Source organism: Parasteatoda tepidariorum, chromosome 6, assembly GCF_982258835.1.
Source record: "Parasteatoda tepidariorum strain Cologne lab strain chromosome 6, Ptep-v5.0, whole genome shotgun sequence".
NCBI lineage: Eukaryota > Metazoa > Arthropoda > Arachnida > Araneae > Theridiidae > Parasteatoda > Parasteatoda tepidariorum.
Window position 1 is genome coordinate 1,066,917 of NC_141760.1, and position 25,316 is coordinate 1,092,232.

At 28.2% G+C, this 25,316-nt stretch overlaps 1 protein-coding gene across 2 annotated transcripts in view; it reads right to left on the reverse strand.

The window, feature by feature from the left end:
- Nucleotides 1–3,743: 3,743 nt before the first annotated feature.
- mRNA-cap (RNA guanylyltransferase and 5'-phosphatase mRNA capping enzyme) overlaps nucleotides 3,744–25,316 on the reverse strand; it is a 46,172-nt gene continuing 24,599 nt past the window's right edge. For both annotated transcript variants that reach the window (XM_016056664.4, XM_071179047.2), the window contains 8 exons: nucleotides 20,888–21,023; nucleotides 15,650–15,721; nucleotides 13,140–13,304; nucleotides 12,474–12,545; nucleotides 9,775–9,875; nucleotides 8,719–8,785; nucleotides 6,345–6,468; nucleotides 3,744–5,850 (listed from right to left, as the gene is read on the reverse strand). In XM_016056664.4, the coding sequence (XP_015912150.1) occupies nucleotides 5,759–5,850; nucleotides 6,345–6,468; nucleotides 8,719–8,785; nucleotides 9,775–9,875; nucleotides 12,474–12,545; nucleotides 13,140–13,304; nucleotides 15,650–15,721; nucleotides 20,888–21,023 (829 nt within the window). In that variant the 3' untranslated portion in view covers nucleotides 3,744–5,758. The remainder of the gene's footprint in view (nucleotides 5,851–6,344; nucleotides 6,469–8,718; nucleotides 8,786–9,774; nucleotides 9,876–12,473; nucleotides 12,546–13,139; nucleotides 13,305–15,649; nucleotides 15,722–20,887; nucleotides 21,024–25,316) is intronic.

The following is a 25,316-nucleotide window of genomic DNA, read 5'->3' on the forward strand; positions in this document are numbered from 1 at the left end:
TAGAATTAATTTTATTATGTTTAATAAATTCTAAAATCGGTGGATTATTAGTGATAATCCAAGAAAAATCCTCTTTAATAATATTGTTGATAATTTTATTTAAGTAGTTAAAGAAAAAGGTGCCAAGTTTAGTTAGGAAAGTATTAGACCCACATGTGACTGTTCTGAAATTTATTGTAATTTTATGAAATTTAGGACTGATATTTAAGTAAAGAAATTTCATATTGCTAGTTTCAATTTTTAACCTCTTATATAAAGCTAAAAAAAATTTAATGACAATATTATAATTTAAATTACGAAGTTTAAAATTTTTACTATTTTTTAACTCCGTATTTAAAAGTGCTACATAAATTTTTTTACAGAAGATTGCATAATTATTGTTAGCTTAATTGATATATATAATTAACTAATTAAATATATTTATCCTACAATGTTTTGATAAGTTGTTATTGCCAAAATTAAGAAGAAAAAATAATAATGAATAACATAAGAAAATTCGAAAGAAAGTCTTCCATCCTAACTCATTTTAAAGAAAGAGAATGAAATAAAAACTGTTTTCAACCACAACAGAAGACCCCAAGGCTATTTAACCCCTCAACTATTCAAAGAAAGTAAAGAGGCTTTTCTCCTAACCCCCCAAAAGATCTCCCCACTAGAACTTTTACTCGTATTGGTAAATGAAGGGAGGACAGATGGGAGGCGTGGTTTAGGCTCTTTTCCCAATTTTTTTAAGAATTTTTTCATCTTTCTTTCCTAATAACACATTTCATAATTGAAGAAAATAATTACTAGTTATTTCTTCTGGTAGCTTGAAATGTATAGTTCGAGTAAGTGAACTCAAAAATAAGGATTTACTAAATGAATTTTGATAAAAAACGGATTTCAAGAAGATGTCTCTATTACCGATATTTAAACTCCATTAATAATTTAAAATTTATGGTAAAACAAAAAGTGATTTCATAAGACCTTAGAGTAAACTATGAACTTTCAAATGCTGAAAGAATTTTTCCAAAATATCAAAATGCAAAAAAGTTATTAGCAAATGAAGCTCCCATAGAAAAAGCATTAGCAGCTGGCATTGAGAGGGTAGGTATTGCGTCCTCTTAACATTAAAGACTGTTGTGACTAAGAAGCATAATAGAATATTAAACTCCAGATTGTTACATTAATTTAATATTAAACTCAAGAATAATATACTTCAGATTGCATCTTAGTAAGAATTGAGTCCAATAAGGAGTTCATTAAATAACAAAACTTTGAAGCAACTAACCAATAATTCTAATTTTTATTTGAAGTATGTTTTTCCACACTTTATAGTGATGCCAGATATTATAATTTATCTGTAACTATCACTATTTCATAGTCAAGATTACAGTTAAGTAGTAAAAATGGAAGGTTTTTAAGAAGAATATCCATAATAATCTGTTTTCTCTTAACAAAAATTGCGAAATTTTGTTGTTCGCAATTAATCTACGATAATTTTTTTCTACTCCTTAAACAATTCTACTCATTTTCCCACCTTCAAAACTATTCTGAAACTTTAACTTCTCTCCTCGTAGAAGAGCTAAAGAACATAAATCTAAAATGCTGTGAGCAAAAATGTTTAGTGTTTCAAATGCAAAATGATAAAAAGCCAATAAGGGCTATTTCTAATTTAACCAAAAACTATTGATTTCAATTAATTTAATTTCGTAAGGAAATATAAAATTTCAGTGTTGTATAACTTGTAATTTTTTGTATCTATGTAAGAGTTACTTTTTTTTAAATTTAATACAGTAAATTCATACATAACTTTATTAATATTGTATACCTATATAGAATAAGTAGAATATACACCTTAAAAGTTGCCCTAATTCAAATTTTGTAAACTTTAACTATATGTATTTCTGTTTTATTGTACTTCTGACTACTGAAAGCCAGTTCGTAAAAGTTGGAATTTTAGCCTCTATCTACAATGTACTTTAATGAATTAAATGTTACACTAGCTCAAATAAATCTTTTTTTTTTTTAAACGAGTCACACTCCTGTATAAGATTCATTTCCTAAATTTTTATTCATAACTTTAAGTGAGGTTATTGAATATTCTTTGAAAAAAATTCAATTCATATAAATAATAGCTGAAATACGTGCTTCCGAAATTTTACCCTCAAGCTGAGTTCAGCTTCTTTGCAAACTACAGAGTGAGGAGACTGCAGATAAGAAATTAAGGCAGGCGGGAAGCGAGAGGAATACAGAAGGTGGGGTAAATTTGTTTCTCATAGTTTTCTACTAGCAAGCACACATTGAGGGAGTGAAAAGTTTTTTCCCTCCAGGAGGCTAAAAACTCCCACAAACCTTTCAAATAGGTTCGACCCTATTTTCGCCTCCCGTAAAATCTTGCCTCCTCTTCGCGCGATCCTGATCGCGCTTTGATTGACGGTCCTGAATTGAATTAACAATATTAGTTATAAATGTAATGTTATGGATTTTAATGTAATAATTTCTTGTGAATTAATTAATTTAATTATTTTCCACTGAGAATTTGAAGTTTAAATAGGATCTGTACTAGTTTTGTATCTATTTACCAAAAAGATAAAAAAATTCTTCCCTTTTTTGTTGAGGTTATGTGCAAAAAAAATTCAACTACAGTGTTAATCGAATAATAAATTAATAGTTTTATATAAGTCTTGAACAAAATCCATTAATGGAAGAGAGTGATAATATTTTTCTCTATATTAAATAATTTCAGTAGGGATGTAAAATTCTCGGTAATTTTCTCTTGGATAATATTCTAGAGAATAAAAAATAAGCATTATTTAGCAAATAAAAATAAATATTATTTAGCAAATAAAAATAAACTTGTAGTATACTGAATAAAAACTTTAAAAAATGCTCATTGAACAATTTTAAGTGCACAAAATTGTTCTTCATTAATATTACAGGCATAAATTATGCTATCAAAAATTATTTTTCAAAGCTGATTAATCACATTATTAAAAAGACGCTCTTTTTCACTTCTAAAGTTATTTTTTGATGAAGTTTTTTAAAAATATTTTTAAATTATAGTATTTGGTTAATAATATCTATGAAGACTTTTCCATTAGTATTGCTAATTATAATGTGCAATTTTCACAGTAAATTAAATTACATGGAACACAAACTTTGAAGAACAATTCTGTACACCAAGAATCATTCTTAAAAAACTGTTAAGAAATGAGAACTGTTAAGAAATTAGCAATCAGTTTCAAGAATAAATAAACCGTTCTTTTTTTTTTTAAAGGAAAAAAAGAAAAGCTGTTCATTTTCTCATTTTTAAAAGTGATTTTCTTCCTAAAATTGTTCAGAATTTTTTTTAAACATTTCAATTTAATTAATTAAAATAGCTTTTCGTCATCTGAGAATGAAAAAAACCTTTTTCTCCAGTTAATTTAGACTTTGTTAATATATTTTCTATATCGCTAAGCATGCATATATATATATTGCTAGCAAAAAAACATCTTTTGACTCCAGTTTACACAAATATCTGCGGAATCAATGCCTTCGTTGAGGAGGAGGCGGACACTTCCTCAATGTGCAGTCATTTTTCAGCTCACCCCCTAAAAACCCGTTTGGTGGAGAGGCGAGAGTCAAACTGGGGGTTTTTCACCTCCCTCCCGCTTCTTCAGTGGGCGGCCGGCCAAAAAGATCAAAATGTGGAAAAATATAAATTATTTAAAAAGAAAACTCAGTGTTAACCAAAAATTTGAATAAAAACAAGTGAAACATCTAAAAAACAGCTTTTTATTTAAAATACATTTTTAAAACATGACAAAATGAAAAATTAAATGAGAGTGTAGAATACTTTACAACCATACTTCATTTATGTACAATAACATCAAATCAATGGAATAACATTTTATACGCTCATTTCTATTATTCAACGAATCAAAATGCTAACAATGGTAAAATAAATAACACAGAAAAATATTTTAACAATGTTTATAACCCAATTATACTTTGTGCCATCTGAATATACTCGTTATGAAAATCTATAATAATCAGAAGGATAACAATAACTACCCTTACAAAACTTTCCTAAATGAGGAGTCATAAATTGTTTAGCATATGTGCTTTCCACAAAGGGGAAAAAAAAAAAAACATTCCTCTAGAAAACATGACACACAAGTGAGAAAGGATATAAATTTTTTAAAAAAACATTTAAGTTCAAACCACACAATTTTTTAGCTATGTTTTTATAAATTCAGATTTTCCTGTGACATGTTTTTCAGGGCCTAATTATTAAATAGTGAGATCCCTCTGTTTATAGAATAATAAAAACCTTGCAGCTTTTTTTGCATATAAATGGTGAGCAACACATCAATTTCAAAGCCAACGTAACTTCAGTACACAATGAATTCGTTACATCTTTAAAACAAAGTAGGTAGCAACAGGTTTCTGCCGAAAAATTATACACAGATTGAAAAATCTATTAAAGAAAAATGGAAGGTACAGAAATGAACAATTTGCTGCATTCTGTTTAAGAAATAAGATTATTTATTCTCATCAAGATCAGAAATTACTTGCAAATTCGTAAACAAATGGAACTGCAAAAATTAAAAAGCATTTTTGCTGCAGTCAGACCATATAACTTAAATAGTTGTAAACACTGCTGTTAATTCGTGTCTTCTAATGGTGCAATGTTGTCGATGTAAAAAGTTATTATTTTGAAAACAATATTTCATAGTTTTCCTAATTAACATCGCCCTGTTAGTGAACTTTAAAACTGGATTACAAACACCTGCTTTATTCAATTTCATTTCCTTAATTTTTCAAGTCATTGTAATTTTCAGGTTTCCGGGAGGTCGTTACAAATGTTTTGCTAATGCCATTAGCAAAAAAATATTGTATAGTAAAATTATTAGAGGTAATAACTTATTTTCAAAAAAAAATTTTTTGCTGTTAAATTCCAACATTCATAAACATGAAAATACAAATTTTTGTTTTCCAATTTAAAATGCTACATTTAGCATATCAAAAGTGAACCTTTAAATCAAATGCACAGGAAAACTTAATTAGTATGTAGTTTGTTAAATTGTAATACTGTCTCAATCGAAGAATAAAATTTTTACATCAGTATTTATATGTTACAGTAAAATCAAAATTTAAATTCTGCAATAAGAAAAATTTTGAAAATGAGCATGTTTTTATCACTCAATCAAATTTTCAGTTTTTATTTTTTTAAAAAGATATGAACTGAGTTATTGCATGATGTGTATATTTTTAGCACCTCTCTAACGATGTCTCAATGTCAGATTTCCAAGTCTCTTTACTCTGCAATATAACTTAAATCTCTACGCTCTGCATATATAATAAGGGACATTAAGCCTCGAGGGCACTATGAAAAATTATGCCCCGTGAAACTGCACTCACTAAAAGCAATGTAATTCTCAAATTTTTACTTGATGTTAATAAGACAAAAATGAGTCATAGATAAAGTAAAAATAATTCACTGAGTTTGGATAATTTTCAAAAGTATAGAAAAAAATGATAATTTTATATACATATAAATAAATCAATTATATGATCGTTTAACACATTTTTCTAATAATTCTACGTTTCAAAGAAAGCCTCAAAATCAGTGATATTATATTTTATAAAAATTATAAGTGTTTATGAATTATAATTTAAAAAAAAAAAAAAACAATTTAATATTTAGAATATAGGTTGAATATCCTTTTTCATGGAAGCATTTACCTCTTTTATTTATAAAGCATGCTATATATACACATTATCAGCTGAATTATTTAGTAGGAGGAGGCCTCCAGCGATACACATCAATAGTTTCAAATAGCATTTCTTTTGTTACAGGATTTCTTATGCTTTCACAAACACCTGGGGGGAAAATAATAATACATTTTTTTAGGATTTAAATAACAAATCAAATAACACTCATAAAAATCATCCTCCAAATTGAGTTTCCACACCTTTCAATTAAAACTCTGGATGACAATGAATTTTTATGACATCTGAGAATTACGTCCTCTCACATCAAATTCTTCTTCATTTCATTCACCATTACTGGTGTCATATGAGATTTGGCCCTCTCACTTCACTAAGTTGCATGTTACAGTGGTTTAATTAGCAGCAATCGGACGAGAATTCAAATTTTATTTTTAAACTGCATGCTTTAGTGAGTATAACAATTATATGTGTATACTTATTTTGAAAAAATCTAAATGTAACAATAAACAAGCAGATTTTTAAAAAAAAATCTAAATGATTGAGGACACTCTCTTCTTGTTTAGACTAAGTGATAGCTCATCTCGTGATGGCTGGACAATAACTATATTTAAGTGAACATAACAAATATTTTTGAGAGTACTTACCTATTGCTGTATTGAAGCCATTAGGAAAAGACTTATCAGTTCTTTCTCTCATAAACACCCACTGATTGTTTTCATATTTACATTCAATAATTTTTTTGTCCATGTTTTTCAGTGCCTTTGTAACCTAAACATATCATAAGTTGTGTCATAAATAACAGAATTTTATTGCTATATTTATCAGGGGTGATTGTAATCCGAGTAAAATAAACTATGTGATTTACGAACCAATAATATTCAGATGCATGGAATTTCCCGAATTAAAAGCTTATAATCCAAAGAAATTCTTTACACAATTCCGCAATCTGAAATTTAAATTATGAAAAGAATCCCAAACGCTAAATCCCATTAACGAGACACTTGCGCATATATGATTCTTTCACCAATTGGCGGAGATCCACCGATTTGATTCCTTTGGTTTGACAGATTATCGCCGTTTTGGATATTTGGAACTGCACCGGAATCTGCTGATATCGCGACTCTCATTCACACAAGTTTAGTATATACCTGATTTTAAAGTTACACAATTTAAAGATCGTACATCACTATTTTCATTCACGTGATTCAAAAAACAAATGTCGCAGCTTGTATTTACGTGTTTTTAAAATCAATAAGGTCATTTATATTCATGGGTTTTTAAAATCCTATTTCACGATTTGTATTCACGCAAGTTTAAAATCCATTCTCGTGATTTGTATTCACGCATTCTAAATTCCTTGGTAGTTAATTTAATCATAAATCTCAGTTTAAAAAATTATGTAGATTGATATAAAATTTTTACGCATAAAATTTTCAGGGGTTTTTCCCTTTGTGTCACTATCACCCCTGATTTATACAATCTGCACCGCAGGACTAAATTATAAGTTCAATGCACCTGGAAAGATCGGAACAAATACAAAAATAGTAACTTGGGCACAAAAATATTTTTTATTATTTGCGCATATAAATACTAATTTATACATTTAATAAATAATTTGTACTTTTAATATATTTTTAATACAATGGAAGATCTATATAATGAAATTATATAAAACACAATTCTTCATGAGCCAAATGTAAACAGTGAAAATTACTGTTCCGGTAACTAAGCAAGAACTCTAAACTTTTCGCATGCTTTTTGTAAGTTACAATTTCAAAAGCTAATCAAACCAAAATTGATACATTTGTTTGTTATTAGTTTTAATACTCTGGAAAATTTCAATTTTTTTTTTTTTTTTTTGCAAATAATAAATACTTAACAGCATATGTTTTAAGTATTTGTATTTAAAAACTATTTCATAGCATTTTAAGACTGATATTCCAGACTAATATTGTTGACATATTCAATAGGTGAGTTAAGAGATGTTCTATTAAAAAACAAAAAACTTTGCATTTCAAGGTGGTTAGTGTTATAAAGATCTTCTACTCTATGTTTAGACAATCTTCATATAATTAAATAATAAAAATTAAGTTCCAAGAGATCGCGACACAAACGAAAATAGTAACTTTGACATAAATTATTCTGGTCATTTGTACATTAAAATACTAATTTATACAGTCAATAAAATATTTGTACATTTCATACATTTTAAATATTAAAATAAATGTTAAAAAATCAAAGCAAAAATAATCTTGAGGAACATTTTTTTTTAATGACAATTTCTTAAGCAGGCAAATTAATAGTAGACTTTATAAATTAATAGTAAAACGAATAATAGATTGCAACAAAAACTTGACTGGTTAAAAAAATATTGCTATGTTAAAAGAATTACTTGTATAAGTTTACTTAATTAATTTGGACAGATCAGATTTAAAGATTACATAAAGCTGTTAAAAACCTTTAACTCATGTAGTCTTATGACATATCTGCCAAATATGAAAATTTTATGCAACAAATAAATAATTGAATTTGCTCAGTTCCTAAAATAAGTCTAGTAATGTATTAAATTTATTATTTATCAGGTGCAGTAAAAGTGCCCTACTTATTTCTAACATTAATATAAAGCAATAAAATTATCTTTTTAACTATGAAAATTTTAATAAACCACTTAAAAAATTTAAAAAAAAACAAAACATTAAGATAAAGCAGCTAGCTTCATTTGGGATGTGCATACAAAAACAATTCATATGTGGCTCTCGACTCAAGTTTTGAATTAATTTTTTTTTTTGCCTTACACAGGGTTCAATAAAAATAATTCATAAATCTATTATTAGCAGTATCAATGATGCATCTAATTAATAAAAAATTTTCTGATGTGATTAAGTAGTAGAAATATGAAGAATTTAAAATTTAGTAATAAGAATGAGTTAGAATAAAAAAGGAAAAAATACATCTTTTTAATCTACAGTTTATATTAAAAAAGAAACCAGAGGTAAAAAATAATGATAAGATTCCTACCTTAATTTCAGCAAATGGTTCATTTTTACCTCCTACATATAAGTAACCAACTTTTGTAGGCAGAAGTCTGTAACAGATAAAATAATGAGATAAGGAAACTATGAAATCATAGATAAAAATTTTATCAGGGGTGATTGAAACAAAGTGAAAACCCAGAAAATTTAAATGCACAAAAACTCGATAACAAGATATCAATTTATATACCATTCACATTTAACATAATTTCTTCAACTACCTACCAATAAAAAATATCACATTTTTATAGTAACTAATTTAAGAAAAAACTTAGTTCTTACAAGAATCACGATATTGGATTTTAAAATCGTGTGAATATGAATCTCGATATTAGATTTATGAAGATTGCTATAATGCATTTTTGAAGAAAAAAAAAATCCAGATGAGTTATGTGTAAGAAACCATCTCGATAAATTAGCGAATGTTCCCAAATTTAAATTTTAGAGCTTAATTCTTACTTTAAATTTTAGATTGTAGAAAAAATTTCATTGGATTATAAGTTTTGATTCGCGGAAGTTCGTTAATCAATGGTCTTGAGAAACGTGAAAGCACAGTTTCTAGACCTGGAGAGATGATACGAAAAACCCGAAATACAATCATCCCAGCCTTATTTATGATTCTTATATTAAAAATAAAATATTGATACTTATTTTTGTTACTTTTATTTATTTATTTTAACAAAATACAGTTACATAAATGAATATATTAACACAATAGTAGTCCTTAGCTTAAAAGTTAAAACTACTTTTTTTTTTCTTATGTTCAAGTATGCACAACCAACAAAGCTTCTGAATTTAGCTGTCTTAAATATTAATAAAAAAATATGAAAGAAAAATTATTTTCCTTTGGATAGTAAGTCACTGATTCAGTTTACAACTTTTCTCAAAATATTGGAATTAAATTAAGAAAATTAATTAGCAATTTAAAAAAAATTAATTAACAATTAAATTAAGAAAATTATTCAAAATCATCATTTCAAAAAATATATTACATTGTAATACCATATAGTATCAAATACAAATGCATGATATATTATCTTACCCTAAGCCAGTACGAGTTTGAATTATTAGTTTGAAATCTACACTGTTTAGGTTGGATGGTTTCCATTTTAAAACGTCAGGACATCGACCACAAGTATAAGGCTGAAAAATTTAATAACAATTACAACGACAGATAACAATACATAATACAGAATTACAAATCATTTTGTTAGTTGTGGTCTAGGAAATATGAAGAACTAAGTTGGCAGTGTTAGTTACGCATCATTTTCTTAAATTAAAAGGAAATTTTTTTTTAATACATTGAAGTACATTGTCATGCATAAAATGAACTAAAATAATGGCAACTAAAAAACATACAGTGACAAACAAAAAAAAATCTTTTTGAAGGTTACACTGAAATTCATTCAAATTACAAAAATTAAGTTACTTATATTTGAATGTAAAGTACATTCAAATGTGCTTATCATGTATGATGCACATATTTATTTAAAGTTTATACTAACTTAAAATGCATTTTTTTTGTAATGCTTTTATGGAAATTTTTTAAAAAATAAATTACCATATAGCTGAAATATAATACTAGCTTATTTACTCCTCTTTATATACTATATTCTACATAATTAAAATATAATAACTCATTATTTAACCTGTAATATAAATTAATGAACAATGCTTCACAATATAATCTACTAAAAAATTAGCTGTAACTCATTGTGCAATGTTTTTTTTCCTTCTATTAATATTCACTTGCCCAAAAAGTCTGATGTTTTGGGTATCTGAAGTTTTTTTAATACAGTAACAAAGTTCCATAATCGGATGTTCGTTTTCAAGAAACATCTGTTTTCCGGATATTTTTAACAAACAAATCTCTTTTCCTTTTTCTAAAAAAATTACCTTTTTTTCTCTTTATTACTGTTTTTTTCCTGTTACAAAAACTCATGTATACAAAAAAATTTTTTTCTCTTAGATTCATTTAAGATAGTAAACATTCATTATTTATGCTACTTTAATGAGCAGTAAAAATTATTTGAAATAACTGTATAATGCAGCACCTTTAACAAGGTGAAAAGAGTGTTTGCAACACCTATGCTTTTTGTTTTTTTTTTCCTTTTGCTAAAATAAAAATTACTTTTCCATTATTGCTGAGAATTGCGTACTGAAGAGAAATTTCTATATAAACTTACTCAAACGTGAAATGCTCAGTTGGTTATTCGGATTAATAAAATTATTAGAAAGATCTAAAAATTAAACCAACCAAAATGTTAAGAAAAATAAACATTTTCACTTCAATAGAAGATTTAATGCTAATAGGATGCACTTCAGCTATAAAAAAGTTACTTTTTTCTTAACTTTGAAAATTTAGAATTATTAATGCTTTTTCATTTTAAAGGTATCGAGAGTTAATTCCACATTTTCCAGTTTTGTCGCTTATTTTTTAACATCACTACCAATTTTCTTGAGAGATGGTACTATTCTGTTCATTATATGTTTCGGATAATTATATTATGGTTATGCAGGTTAAAATATTTATCATATGACAGTTAAATTTTTAAACATTTATGAATACAAATGCAACTGTATTGACTTGAAAAGAGTATGAGTAGAAACAAGTACTGCAAACATATTGCATTTTGATTGCAAATGCTGCACTCAGATGGTTTTAATTAGTTTTTATTAATATTTTAGACACTGGAAAGCAAAAATAAGATATTTTAAAATTTCAGGAGTAGATTTCTAAAACAAGAAAAGTAATTATGAGACAGAGTAAGGTTTTGTGTTGATTTTTAGGTGGCACTAAGTTACTTAAAGGAGATGCAATTGTGTGAGAGAATAGTTTAAAATTTTTCTCACCATTTAAAATGATGTTTTATACATAAAGTAGTGCAGATATATTTAGAAAATAAATATTCTGAACTACAAATATTAATTAAAAGAAATATTTTTTAAAAAAATTATTTTTAGTAATATACTTAGTAATACCCAATGGTTGAGTGGATGGTAGAGCTTTGCACTGTCATTGCACAGGTCCTTGCTTGGATTCTCGAGAGGCTTAAGGTCTTTCATCCCTTCAGTGAGTCGATAAAATGTGTACAGAGCATGCTCAGAAACTAAACAAACTCGGAAACTAAGCGTTGGGCTAACCACCTAACCAGAACATCTACTCTTGCACAATAGCGCTCAAAAGTAAAGAAACTGAGATGGGCCCTCTACGGGCTGTCGAACCACTGAGTTTAGTTTTAAATACTCAGTTGCAGAAACCCTCCATCATGGTAGCTTATTATTACAGCAACTGCAGATTATTTTCCATCTTTGTTTTCCTTTTATTTTAAGAGGCAAACAAACAAATGGTGCAAAATTGTTGGGACTCCTTTCTTAAAACATGCCTAAACTTAAACTAAACATTTTTATGTATAAATACTCTATATTTGCAAATTTTGCTACATGTTTATTAGATTTATCTGAATTTTTACAACAATAATATCTGTCTGACTCTGAGACAAATTTGGATTGTTAAAGATAGTGCAGCTGATTCACTTGATAAATGCTGCTACATATGAACACAAGACCAATACATTTCATAAAACTATATTTCTTCATGTTTTTTCCATATTAATAGAGCTCTTCTGGATTGAGAGCTAATACAATCACATAAAAAAGTCATGCAAATTTTAACAATGCAAAATACACGCCATAAGAATGCAAAAAAAAAAAATTATAAATCGACAGAGAAAAACTTACGTCTAGAAGTGGTTGAAATATAAGCCCATCGACTTCATGCGACATTTCTCTGCTAAACTTTTCTCCTAAAAGCTATAAATACCAGATTCAATCAAGAAAATAATATAATATTTATAGTTAATATAATATAAGATAAAGTTATATAGTATAAAATAAGGATGGGAGAAGTGTCAAAAGTTTAGACCAATTAATTTCACTTTTTGGCACATTTTTAGGAAGACATGAAAGAATCGTATTCCAAAATATATATATTTTTTAAAATCTTCTCTTAATTTTAATAAACTGTAATAATTCAGCTATAGTGTACGAGACCATAAAGAAAGAAAAAAAAAAGCTCGTTATACTAAAGTGCTTGCAATAAACAATTACTAGGACCACCATAAAATAAATTACCATGGTCCTCACATTTGCCAGGCATCTAATTACATGCAGATTTAAAATGTCTTATGATCAACAATAACAATTAGCTTATTTATTACAATTTTCAATATGGATTCAAGATTCAAGAAAATATGTTTATGACTGAAATACGATTAACTGACCCAGGTTCATATTAACTCAATACAAATAGATAATGAAAACTTAAAAAGATTTAGCAATCACTTCAAGAAGATAAATTTAAAACGAAATTAACACTTAACACAATAACAAATGATGAATCCTAACCTGTCTTGCCATAGTGACATCCCAAAACTGTTTTGCTCTAACGCTAAAAGGCTCTTTCGTGCGATCCAGTCTGCCTTCTTGAAATGCAGCAGTTCGAGTGCTCACAATTTCTTTGTTGATACAAAGTAGTCTGCGATCAAAATCAGTCTTACCAACATCTACATTCTAAAAATTATTTTAAAAAAAAAACTCTAAATTAAAATTTTAAATGAAGAAAAATTTTTTTAATTTTAGATGCTATACAGAAAGGGAAGAAAAAAAACATATGTAAATTAATAAATAAATAATCTAGCAAAAACAATTTTTTAATGCTAAGGAAAGCAATAAAATATAAGAAACAATAATTTATTTTCAATTATTTTATTTTGAAGAAGATATTCAACTTTCATTGTTTATACTAACAAATTGTGAACTGAATGTTATAATTATGTAGTGTAGGAAAAAACAATACACCAGTAAAATAACTCTACATGCTTTAATGGAGGCAATTTTTGGGCCGAAATGCTAAAAGAAATAAAAACAACTACTCAAAAACATTCAATTTTTGCATTAAATACAAGAGTGGCTATTAATTTTCTGGACTGATCTATTAATTCGCAAAAATATTACATAAATTGCATACCTGAAAATATTATACTTAATGTAATCTCCACCTGCTATGATGCACTTCTGCACTAAACTATAAAAGTTTCAGAAATATTTTTTCGAGTCCTTTTTAAGCCTGCTTATAAATTCTGGCATTCTTAAAAGGACTCCATACCACGGAGTTCCGTCGCAAATTCAGTTTAACCTCTGTTACTAATTTAAAATTTATATAATAAAAAAAAGGGAATTCAGACAAACCTAGAGTAAGCCATGAGGTTTCAATTACTAAAAAGAAATTTTTAAAATGTCAAAATGAAAATAAATTATGAGAAGATAATTTAGGATTAGCTAATGGAGAAGTTCTATTCCAATAATTTGCTCGCATTCTGATATTTCAAAAAAAAAAAAAAAATTTTTTTTTAGCATCTGAAACTTTCCGGCTTAATCTATGTATCCCTGATTCATTTTATTTTTCCTTTAAATCTTAAATTAGCAAAACAGGTGAAAGAAACTTTGTGACATAAAATTTCTCCACTGGTATGGCATTCTCTTGATGTCTTTGACCTTGAGAACAAAAAATTTGCAAAATTCCAACAAAATATCTGCAAGGGATATGTCTGAAAAATATAATGAATAATTTTCTACATCTTAAAAACTGATAACATCTTAAAAACTGAATAATTTTCTGAAGGAACAAGGTTTAAAAATATTTAAGACATTTAAATAACGTCGGAACTATCCAATATAAAGGACATTAAAAATTGTTTTTTAAACTTTTAGGGCAAAGTAGGGAAGTGCGTTCCATCAGGTACTTCAAAACATATAAAAAAGGCTTATGATTCTCATACTTTCAGAAGTTATTAGAATTCAATCCAGAAACTTAATAGTGACACCTTTTCTTTAATTGCGGTAAAGCTCGTACAAAATTACTTCCTCTTTATATGTAGGATCAACTTGTCTTTGCAGTTCAAACTAAATCTCATTGACATCTAACACTAGAAGAACCTTGAAAAGGATGCCCATTTTGTATGGTTTTATTAATTGTGAATCTTCAATAAAAATGTACGCGAAAAGGGAGAAAGGATCATTCCTTATCTATATTTTTTCATATATACATAAGATTACTAAGGTGAGTAGCATAAAAACTATTTTCTTTAAAAATCCTTTGATGTTAAAGTGCATGCTTCACATTTTTAGAGTCACTTTAAATTCTTGAATCAAGTTGATTATTTCACTTTTTTAGTTTTCAGTAACTCTGTCCGAAAATTTGATGAGCTTAAGTTCTGTTAAAGGCATCTACCTACCTAATAAAAACTGAAAATGATGAGGAAAAAATTGATTTGACATGCTAATTTAATAAAAATTTAAAACATTAAAACTTGCTCTAAAATAAGATTTTCAACAATAAAGTACTGTAAAAATTGATATTTAAGTTAATAATATGACAGGAACGATAAAATGAAAAACCTTAAAAACAAATAACTTATTTAACTTTTAGAATTGTAGACAAAAGAAAAAAACTATTTGAATTAGGGTATTTCATTAACAACAGCATTTAATTTCAAAAAATTCTAAAGTTTGCATAAAATATAAATTGATAGTAAATTTAGTTAAATCACTAATTGGGCTAATAATAATTGAAATCACTAATAAATAAATTGAAGGGAAAAAAGGAAAATACAATTTTTAAATTAACTAATTCCCTTGATTTTTAAAAAGTTATTTCAAATAAATTATACAAGTAATAGCCATAAAAAAAATAAAAAATATATGTTTAAAATGAAACAACTTTTTAAATAATTATTTAACAATTTAAAAAAATGTAAGTGAAGAAACTAATAGATAGTTTCTTAAATTAAATTTCTTAAAAAATAAAAATTTTATGAAGCGTATAAGAAATTTAATAATTGGTTTGATATACTGACCTCAAACTTTACAATATCATAGGCTAAGTATCTTGGAACATCTACTCCATTCACTTTGTCAATTATCATTTCCTAACAATTGAAAAATATATAATCATCATTTTGAGTATATCAACTCATTACACTATTTAAAATTTCCTTCAGGCCGAAGGTAAAGTGTCATCAACCTTAAACAATGAACTAAAGGTAATTACAAAAAAAAAAAACTTTTATATCACACTTTAGGGGACACTAAAAATTTCACGATATCAAGAAACTGGGAAATCAACAATCGAGTATTTTAATCGAACATCAAATGTTTTTAAAAATTTTGCTATACTGACATTTTACAAGATGTAAAACATGCATTTACTTCAAAAAACAGTCACTTTAAACAATGTCAATGCTTCTTCATTTGATTTTACACTTAGAAAAAAAAAACAAATTTTCCACTTCGAACACATCTCCCAATACCAGAGGTGTTAACTTTATAAACTAACAATCAGAAATAAGAGGTGCAATTGCACAGAATTATACACAGTCAGCATTTTCAAAATTCAAATCAGAGCAATATTTGGTGCAACAGGTGAGCTGAAAAGTTCGTAGGCTAACATAGAAAAGAAAAAAAATTCGATAAAATTTGATTTTATTATCCAATATCGTTGCCTTCAAGGGCGATACAATGGTTATAGCGGTCATATAATTTTTCGATACCATTTTTATAGCACTATATGTCTTTAGCCTCAAAATAGGTCTCAGTTTACGGCAATTACTTCTTCAACGGCACTAAATTTCTTTACAGTGAGCATTCTCTTGCGGTCTGAGAACAGGAAAAAGTCGCTGGGGGCCAGATCTGGAGAATACGGTGGATGCGGAAGCAATTCGAAGCCCAATTCAGATAATTTTGCCATCGTTTTCATTGACTTGCGACACGGTGCATTGTCTTGATGAAATAGCACTTTATTCTTCTTCAAATGGGGCCGCTTTTCTGCGATTTCGTCCTTCAAACGCTCCAATGATGCTATGTAATAGTCGGAGTTTATGGTTTTCCCCTTTTCAAGATAAACGATGATATTATACCATGTGCATCCCAAAATACTGATGCCATAACTTTGCCAGCAGATTGTTGCGTCTTTCCACGCTTTGGAGTTGGTTCATCACGGGGGCAGTTCACTCTCCGCTGATTGTCGATTGGACTCCAATGAGAAATGATTGAGCCAAGTTTCATCCATTGTCACATATTGAATGCGGGTTTATTAAGATTACACAGCTTCAAACACAGCGCAGAATCACCAATCCGTTGTTGTTTTTGGTCGATTGTGAGCTCATGCGGCACCCACTTTGCATAGAGCTTTCGCATAGCCAAATATTCATTCACGATAGGTCCAACACATTCCTTTTATATCTTTAGAGTCTCAGATATCTCGATCAACTTCACTTTACTGTAATCTAAAATTATTTTGCGGACTTTTTTGATGTTTTCATCGGTAACAGCCTCTTTGGGGCTTCCAGCGCGTGCATCGTCGTCGGTGTTCATTTCGCCTCGTTTTAACTTAGCAAACCACTTCTCAACGGTTGATTTCTTGGTGCAGAGTCCGAATAATGTTTATCAAGTCAAGCCCTGGCTTCAACAGTACTTTTTTTGCTAAAAAGCAATGCTTTATCAACACACAAAATTACTTATTATCCATTGTTTTTAAACTAACAAAAGTTGCTTCACTAAAAATACTATATCTCTCAAACTAATAGTCCGACAGCTGTCAAATTTATACACGTGTCTTTCGAAGGCTAGAACTAACTAAAAATCATATGGGTTTAATAATAGTAGCGCCATCTATGTGTCAGCCTACAAACTTTTCAGCCCAACTGTTATATGCTACTTAATTCTAAATAGATATATAATATTAATAAAATTGTGAATAAATTTACTATAAAAAAAGTAAAACTTAGATAAAAATACTAAAAAGTTATACAACACTGAAATTTTATACTTTATTAAGAAATTAAATTGATTACTTAGTGCTCTAATTGGTTAAATAAGAAATAGTCTTTTTATCACCTTGCATTTGAACAACAAAAAAGTTTTACTCACAACATTTCAAATTTATCTTCTATAAGGAGAGAAGTTAAAGTTTCCAAATAGCTTGAAAAAGGGAAGGATGAGATTTTTTTCTCTTATTGTTTTTATAATTGTTTAAGGAGTAGAACAAAATATTAGTCTAGTTGCAAACAAAATTTCATAATTGGTGGCAGTCAAGGGGGAAAAAACTTATTTTAGACAGTATATTACAGAAATTTTCAAAAACCATATTGTGTATAACTCAAGCATAAAACAGTAATCTTGACTGTGCAAGCATAACAATTAAGGATAAATTACAATAGTTGGTGCCCCTTGTTTTTAACTAAAATTTTTTTGTTTCATATCTTCCTCATCTGATACATCTCCCAAGCTATAAATTTTTTGAATGCTTCTGATTCCTTTAATCTCCATGCACTACACAAATACTGTCTACTGTAACTGCAACCGATCAATTTCTTCTGGATTCATTAAATTAGCTTCCAAATGTTATGGGCTGTTATTCTCTTCTGTGTACCCTACATATCAACTTTTTCAGGAATGAATGATTCTTTTAAGTATGTCAGGCGATTTCATTCTTATTAGGGTCGTAAGAAAAGATTCATAAAATTATTTAATAGTCTTAAAGACTTGATGTATAAAAAATCACGTTAAACTCTTCAGAAATTAGGGAGAAACATTTTGGGTAACCAAAATTATTTAGCAAAATCAAGGGTTAATGAGAAATGTATTAACCTAAAAGAGGTAATTTCTATTAGTGAAAAAAAAATCCAGCCAATTTGACCTAAAATCTCTAAAAAAATTCTATGGGAAAAAAATTTATAAAATAAGGTTTCTAGGTGTACAAAATTTAAAACATGAAACTATTTTCAAGTGTAATTGGTTTTGATTAAAATAAAAATCATTTACAGGAAATATTTTTAAAAAAGTTATAATTGACATGAATAAATAGCATTAAAATTAAGATCAATACTCAATCTGACTGCAATTTATGAAAAACAATTATTAAAACTAAACTCAGCAGCGTGACAGCCCATAAAGGGCCAAGGCCTATTGTGCCCATCTCAGTTTTTGTGACTCTGTGCTCTGGGGTACAAGAGCAGATGTTATGGTTGGGTGGTCAGCCGAATACGGAACCCCAGAGTTTAGTGCCAAAGCATGCTTGGCATTTCATTGACCCACTGAAGGGATGAAAGGCTGAGTTCACCTTGCCTGACCTGATGATCGAACCAAGGACCTGTGGTACCAGTCATCGGGCGTCAAAAATATGTAAAAGACATAATACAATTGAATCAATATGTTCAAAAACAGGTTATTCCATACCAGGAGAAATAAAATAATGGAGATTTTACTAGCAACATTTTTTAGGCTACGAATAAAGTTTTGATTTATCATACATAGTCATGTAAGTCAAAAAGAGAAATTCAAAATTAGAAATAATATGAGCCCTTACATTTAGTGAGGTAAAAAATATGTATATAATTCTTAATCTAAAGAAGATTTTTTTAAACCATTATTTATAATTACCTAAACAATTTCTGAACAGCTTGCACAATTTTGAGTTTACAACTACAGTGGAGCATCGTTTATACGACGATCACTTATACGACGTTTACATTTATACGACGTTTTAGTGTGGTCCCAAATCATTCCTATTCATTTTAATGTAAAAATATATCGTTTATACGACGCACAGAATCGGTTATACGTCGGTTTTTAGATTTTGTTCACGTTTATTAAATTTTTTATTTTTTTGCGTATTTTAAAAAAGGGCGGAATTTGCCAACATGAATGATACAGAATAGGGTGCCAACAAGAATGCTTGGATGACGACCGTAATTTTCACTGGATGACTGAAAAAACTAGACAATGTTATGAAGAGGCAAAAATTAAAAATTTTGCTATTCATCGACCAATGTCCAGCGCACCCATCGGATACTAATTATTTCGGAAAATGTAACAGTTCTCTTTTTTTCTGCAAATTGCACAAGTGCGCTTCAGCCATTAGATTTGGCCGTGATTAGAAATCTAAAATAGCATCTAGAAAACAGTAAGTTCAACTCGCTATTCAAAGCATTGTAGAGACTAATCGCAAGAAAATAAAATTAAAGGTAACATACATTCAAATTGCAGTTTTCTTTCTTGGTTATTTGTTTGTTTTGCTTTGTCTAATTTAGAAATTTACGTAAATCAACACGTTAAACATTAAAATAAACTGAAAACAGAGTTAGTTTCAGTTTTAGGAATGAAAATCGATTATACGACGTTATCGTTTATACGACGTTTTTCGGTGGTCCCTACGGCGTCGTATAAACGATGCTCTACTGTACTAATGTTCAACTCCGTAACATTGTATCCAATCCAGAAGACAAAGGAACTCCTGGATTAAGTAGTGGGAGAAATTTGTCTTCGTGGAGGACTTTTTGATGGAACTAATCAACATTTGCGTTACATGGAGAGGAGAACCACGAAAATCTCCAAAGGTCAGCCTGACAGCAAGGGGACTCTAACCCGAGATCTGTCTCTCACTGAAGATATTTTACGTTAGCACTGCGCTCGGTGCAAGCCGGATGCAGAATTCGTATCGACAGAATTCAAACCCGGTACACCTCGTTGGAAGGCGAATGCTCTATCTCCTGAGCCATCATGGCTCAACCTAAATTATTAACACTCAACATACTGCAGTACTGGCAATAGCACCACCTGTGAATATTTTATCACCCCCCCAAAAAAAATTTTTAAATTTCTTCAAGAAATAAGGAGAGTTTTGGAAATATACGGTAAACAGTTGATAGTCGTAAATTACATGAGTCTTCATTAAAAAACAGGAGACTAGGCAGGTATGTTATGCCTATATGAAATCCATTGTGGATTAATAGTGATCACTAATACAAAATCTCATTTTAAAATTAAATAATTATTTGCCACATCTTTTTAAAATAATGCATGATTGTTTGTAGAAGTAATATAAAATTAAACACATTACAAGATATTGAATACATTGCAAAAAAAAAAAAAATTAAGATACAAGTGTATCAAAGGGTAGTTTACCTGATGCAATGGGATGTCAAAAATGTGACTTTTTGAACTAGCACTAAGAAAACTATGTAAATCCAAATAATAAAAAGAAATCAAATTTTCATTTAAAACAACATATATATTAAAATGTAAAATAAACTTACTCCATCTACAAGTGTATTCTCTAAATGCTTGTGTGGTTCTTTACGCTTAGGAAACCAAAGACCATCCACTTTAAAAACTGAATTATCTCTATCAATAAAATAGACTTTATTTTCTCCATCAATGAGCATCATGTATCTAAATTCGAAGGAATACAAAATTATATGCATTTAAATTTATCACAAATAAGAAAGTGTCACAATTAAGATTCAATGGATACCAGTGGTTAAGATCCTCCATAACATAACTTGGTGAAAAGTTTTATAAAAATGAGTTGAGTATATTATCATTCTTGAAAATATTTTATAAAAATAATTTTTTTTCTAAAAGGGAAAGAGATATTTCTCCTGTCCACAGTTTACAACTATACCCTGCTCCAAAAATGGGCGGTAAATGCTCTACTAAATCACAGTTTCTAACTGAAATAATTTTTAATCCATTGATACAATGTGATAAGACAAAAAAATTCCAATGAGATTTTTTTTTTTTTTGAGAATAAATTTTTTTTAATATTCTTTAAAATGTAAAATTAAGATTAAAAAAAAAAAAGATTTTAGTGCAAAATAATTACTTGCAAATACATTTTCACTAAAAATTGTAAAAGTGAAAATAAGTTTTATTTCCTAAAGCATGTTATTTATAAAAAGATGCCTGCGGAAAATAAAATTTTGTTGAATACAAATCTAATAAAAATTAAAAAAAATATTTACTTAATATACTACTTAAGGACATTTTCCTTAACATCTAATCGTCTGATGGTAAAAAATTAATTCTACAGAACAAAAGGATTAAGTTTTTAATAAATAAAATATGACCAAAAAATTTTTTTTCTTCTTTTTTTTTAATTCACTATCTTACACAGAAACAAAACTTCTTATGATTCAAACTTACAATTAAAAGAGGAATTAGATAAAAACAGTTCATACTTTTTATTAACATTAACTTCTTTAATAAAAATTAATGCCTTTAATCAGAAGTTTTTATTTTTGATAAATAAATCAAAGTTCACTACAGTTTAATCAGTGTGTACAGTGACTTGAATGTTTATGGATGGAAAAAAAAAATTATAAATTTATAAAAACTTTTACAAAAAAGTCAGAATCTAAATGTTATTTTGCTTATCAGAAATGTTGGTTACATAATTTATAAATATGTTTAAATATAATAAACAGTTGGACCCATATGCTTTTAAGACTAAGCTTACAAAATTGTAAGGGTTAGATATTAACTCATCATCATCTAGTTGGCCAGACAGCCACAATGTGGGCCAATGCCTTCCTCTGAAAATTTCTCCATAATGACTTCTGATTCATCTTTGATCTCCAATTCTTTTCAGTCATTGTAAAAAAATCAGACTCCACCGAATTAGCCCATCTCGACCACGACCTTCCCCGCTTTTTTGTTCCAGTGGGTCCAAAAAGTAATATCCTTTTACCAATTTAAGATAAAAAATATCAAGCTGATTCATGTCTGGTGAGTCATATGAACGATTAAAACAATTATCCCTTCTTCACCTCACTTTATCAAATGAATTCACCCATATTCCCAGAAATCAACATCACAAGCGTCCTCCTCACGAAATTCAAACTCAGCTTACGACAAAAGCATGATTTACCAGAACTGCTGAAATCTGTAGCCACTTAAATGATTGCTGCAAACAATGATTCAGAAAACGTTTACAGATAGAATTTCTGTTTGAGGACGGGTCATCAGGCAGTGGTGACATTATAATAGAACTGAAGAAATCAGGAAAAAAAAAAAAGTACTAAAATATCTCCCGATAACTAACCCCTCCAAAGTAATTTTTTGCATTGCTTCTCAAGCAACAATCTCAGTCAGTAAAAATTTTTTTGTCAATTATTATACACTTCTCATAAACATAGATTGCCATAATATGAATTTTCATAAGGAATCATATCTAGTTTTTTAGTGTATCCCTCCACACGTTCGAGTATCAGAAAATAAGAGGATGGGGCCTTGGAGTCAAAGACCTATCTGGAAATAAAGAGAGCATAACACTTCAGGGTGGCCACTCAAATCAGATTTCAAATTTCCCTGATTTTTCCAAGTTTTCCAGTTAAAAATCTTAAAATTTTTAGGTTTTTGTTTCTTTTTTCTTGTAAAGAGTAGGATGTGTACAAGAAAAGTGTCGGTATTATAAAATATTTTATTCAAAATATTATTTTTTTAGCATATCATCTTGAAAAAAATATTTTATTTTGACAATTTGGCAAGACTTTTTATTTAATTTTTAATGTTTTGGTACAAAATTTTGAATCAAAAATCATTAATGCAACAATTGTAAAGATTTGTTGACAAACATTGCGGTTAGCGATTGTAAAAAAATGTGATTGGTTGGTTTGCTGAGAAAAAAATAATTCATAGATTTCTTTGTATGGGAGTAGAAAAGCTTTCAGAAAAAGGGTGCAATATAAAGTCTATTATTATTAAATTATAATCAACAAATATTTGGAGAATTTCATAAAGTTAAAAATACAAAAACATTTTGTCAAAATAGAAAAAAAAATTACCACCAAAGCATCGGAACAAACTTGAGCCATAAATGGATTCAGCCCAAGTACAGAATTTAAAAACAGAAGCAAATTTCCTAATCCCTTTTTCTACCTCCACCAGAATCCTTCCTAAATCGCACAGTCCCATAGCGGTCAAAGGTTTCTACATTCGTTTAGTAACCGTGGCAGAATTTTATGTGGCATTCTAGTTTAACAGAGCTGTAATGGAGCAAATTTTGATGCAAGCAAAGTATCACTAAGTTGATGATATTTCAACTGTTTGGAGATACATTTCCATTTAAAAAAAGGTGGGTATAATGGATGAAATAATTTAAATTAAGAAAATTAGTAAATAATTTAAATTGGTGAAATTAAAAAAAATGATCAAAGAAAAAATTTCCAGCTTTTCTTTAAAATTCCCTGATTTTTCCAGGTTTTTATCCAAATTTCCCTGATATTTCCAGGTTTTTTCCAGTATAAAAAAAATTCCCTGATAATTCCAGGTTTTCAAGGTTTTCCAGGTGGGTGGCCACCCTGCACTTCTCCCTGGAAATGATCAAATTTCCATTTTGACAAAACATCATACATCATCATCTTGGATGATTTTTTTAAGAATTTGGGACTATTTTGAAAAAAGACCAAAATGTTAATTTCCAAGATCTTAGTAAATTTTAAGTTAACAACAAGAAACATTTATACACTTTTACAATATTTAACATATTTTTCACTTTGATATATATTTAAAATAATTAAGATTTTTCCCGGAAACTCTAAAAATATTTTCTTTTCTCTAAAAATATTTGCTAATAGTGGGCTCGATAACTGTATTAATCATCTGATTTATCTAAACACTCACGATTATTGTATTGAGCATTGCACATAGGTTTTTTTTTAATTTTTTATATTCATTTTTATAAATTTTTTTTATATACCAATATTAGCCAATACTTTAAAATTGTACCGAGTGTTAAAATGCAAGCAACTCAGGAAAAGAAAAATAGCTCATAAAGTTGTTTCATCTAACATATTTTAATATATAGTGTAACAATTCCCCCCCCCCTTATCTAAGAGCAGGGTTTGAAAAAACCCGGGGATTTTTGAAAAAACCCAACCCGCCTGGGTTTTATTGAAAAAACCCGGGGAAAATTGGGTTTTATTTGAAAAAACCCGGGGAAAAGTGGGTTTTTTCATTTAGTGCTCATAAATTTTACTGTGAAAATATTTTTATTTATTAAATAGTGTTGTATAAGTAAGCACTAAAATTTCATCTGACTTTTACCTGTAATAAAATTAAACTGGAATAAATATTTAATGGTCTTCCATGTTTTTACAATATGATTAATGGAAAGTGAAATTGAAATTATGTATAATTATAAAGAGTATCAGTTACTTGTCCCTTTTTTCAAATATTTAGATAAATATATGCATTTTTAGATACATTTTAACTTTATAGTTTCAAAAAACAAATTGATCTTAAAATTATAAAAAAGCATAGATAAAAAGTTATAGCTTATTTTTTTAAAATCAGAAAATAAAACGTTAAATTTGTTTATTGTTGTTTAATGTATCACTTAATAGAAATTTTTTTTGTTTGCTTTCAATATTTTTAAACATGATTAAAAGAAACAAAATAAATTGTATTCAAATGAAATCTTAAAAATAATATTTAAAAAATCTTAAAAGTAATATTTTAATTTTTAATTGTGATAAACTTTCTCCAAATAGTTAAAAATTGTCAGCAGATGTTAGGAGTTAACTTTGAAAAAAAAGATCCATTTTTTCCTTTATTATTATTATCATACAACAGATTCAAAGTGTCTACATTTCTCTCTTAGATGGTGATACACTTTTATGAGTTTTGTAACTTTATCTATTCCTAATCTATTTCGAAGTTTACTCTGCACCAAACCGAAAGTTG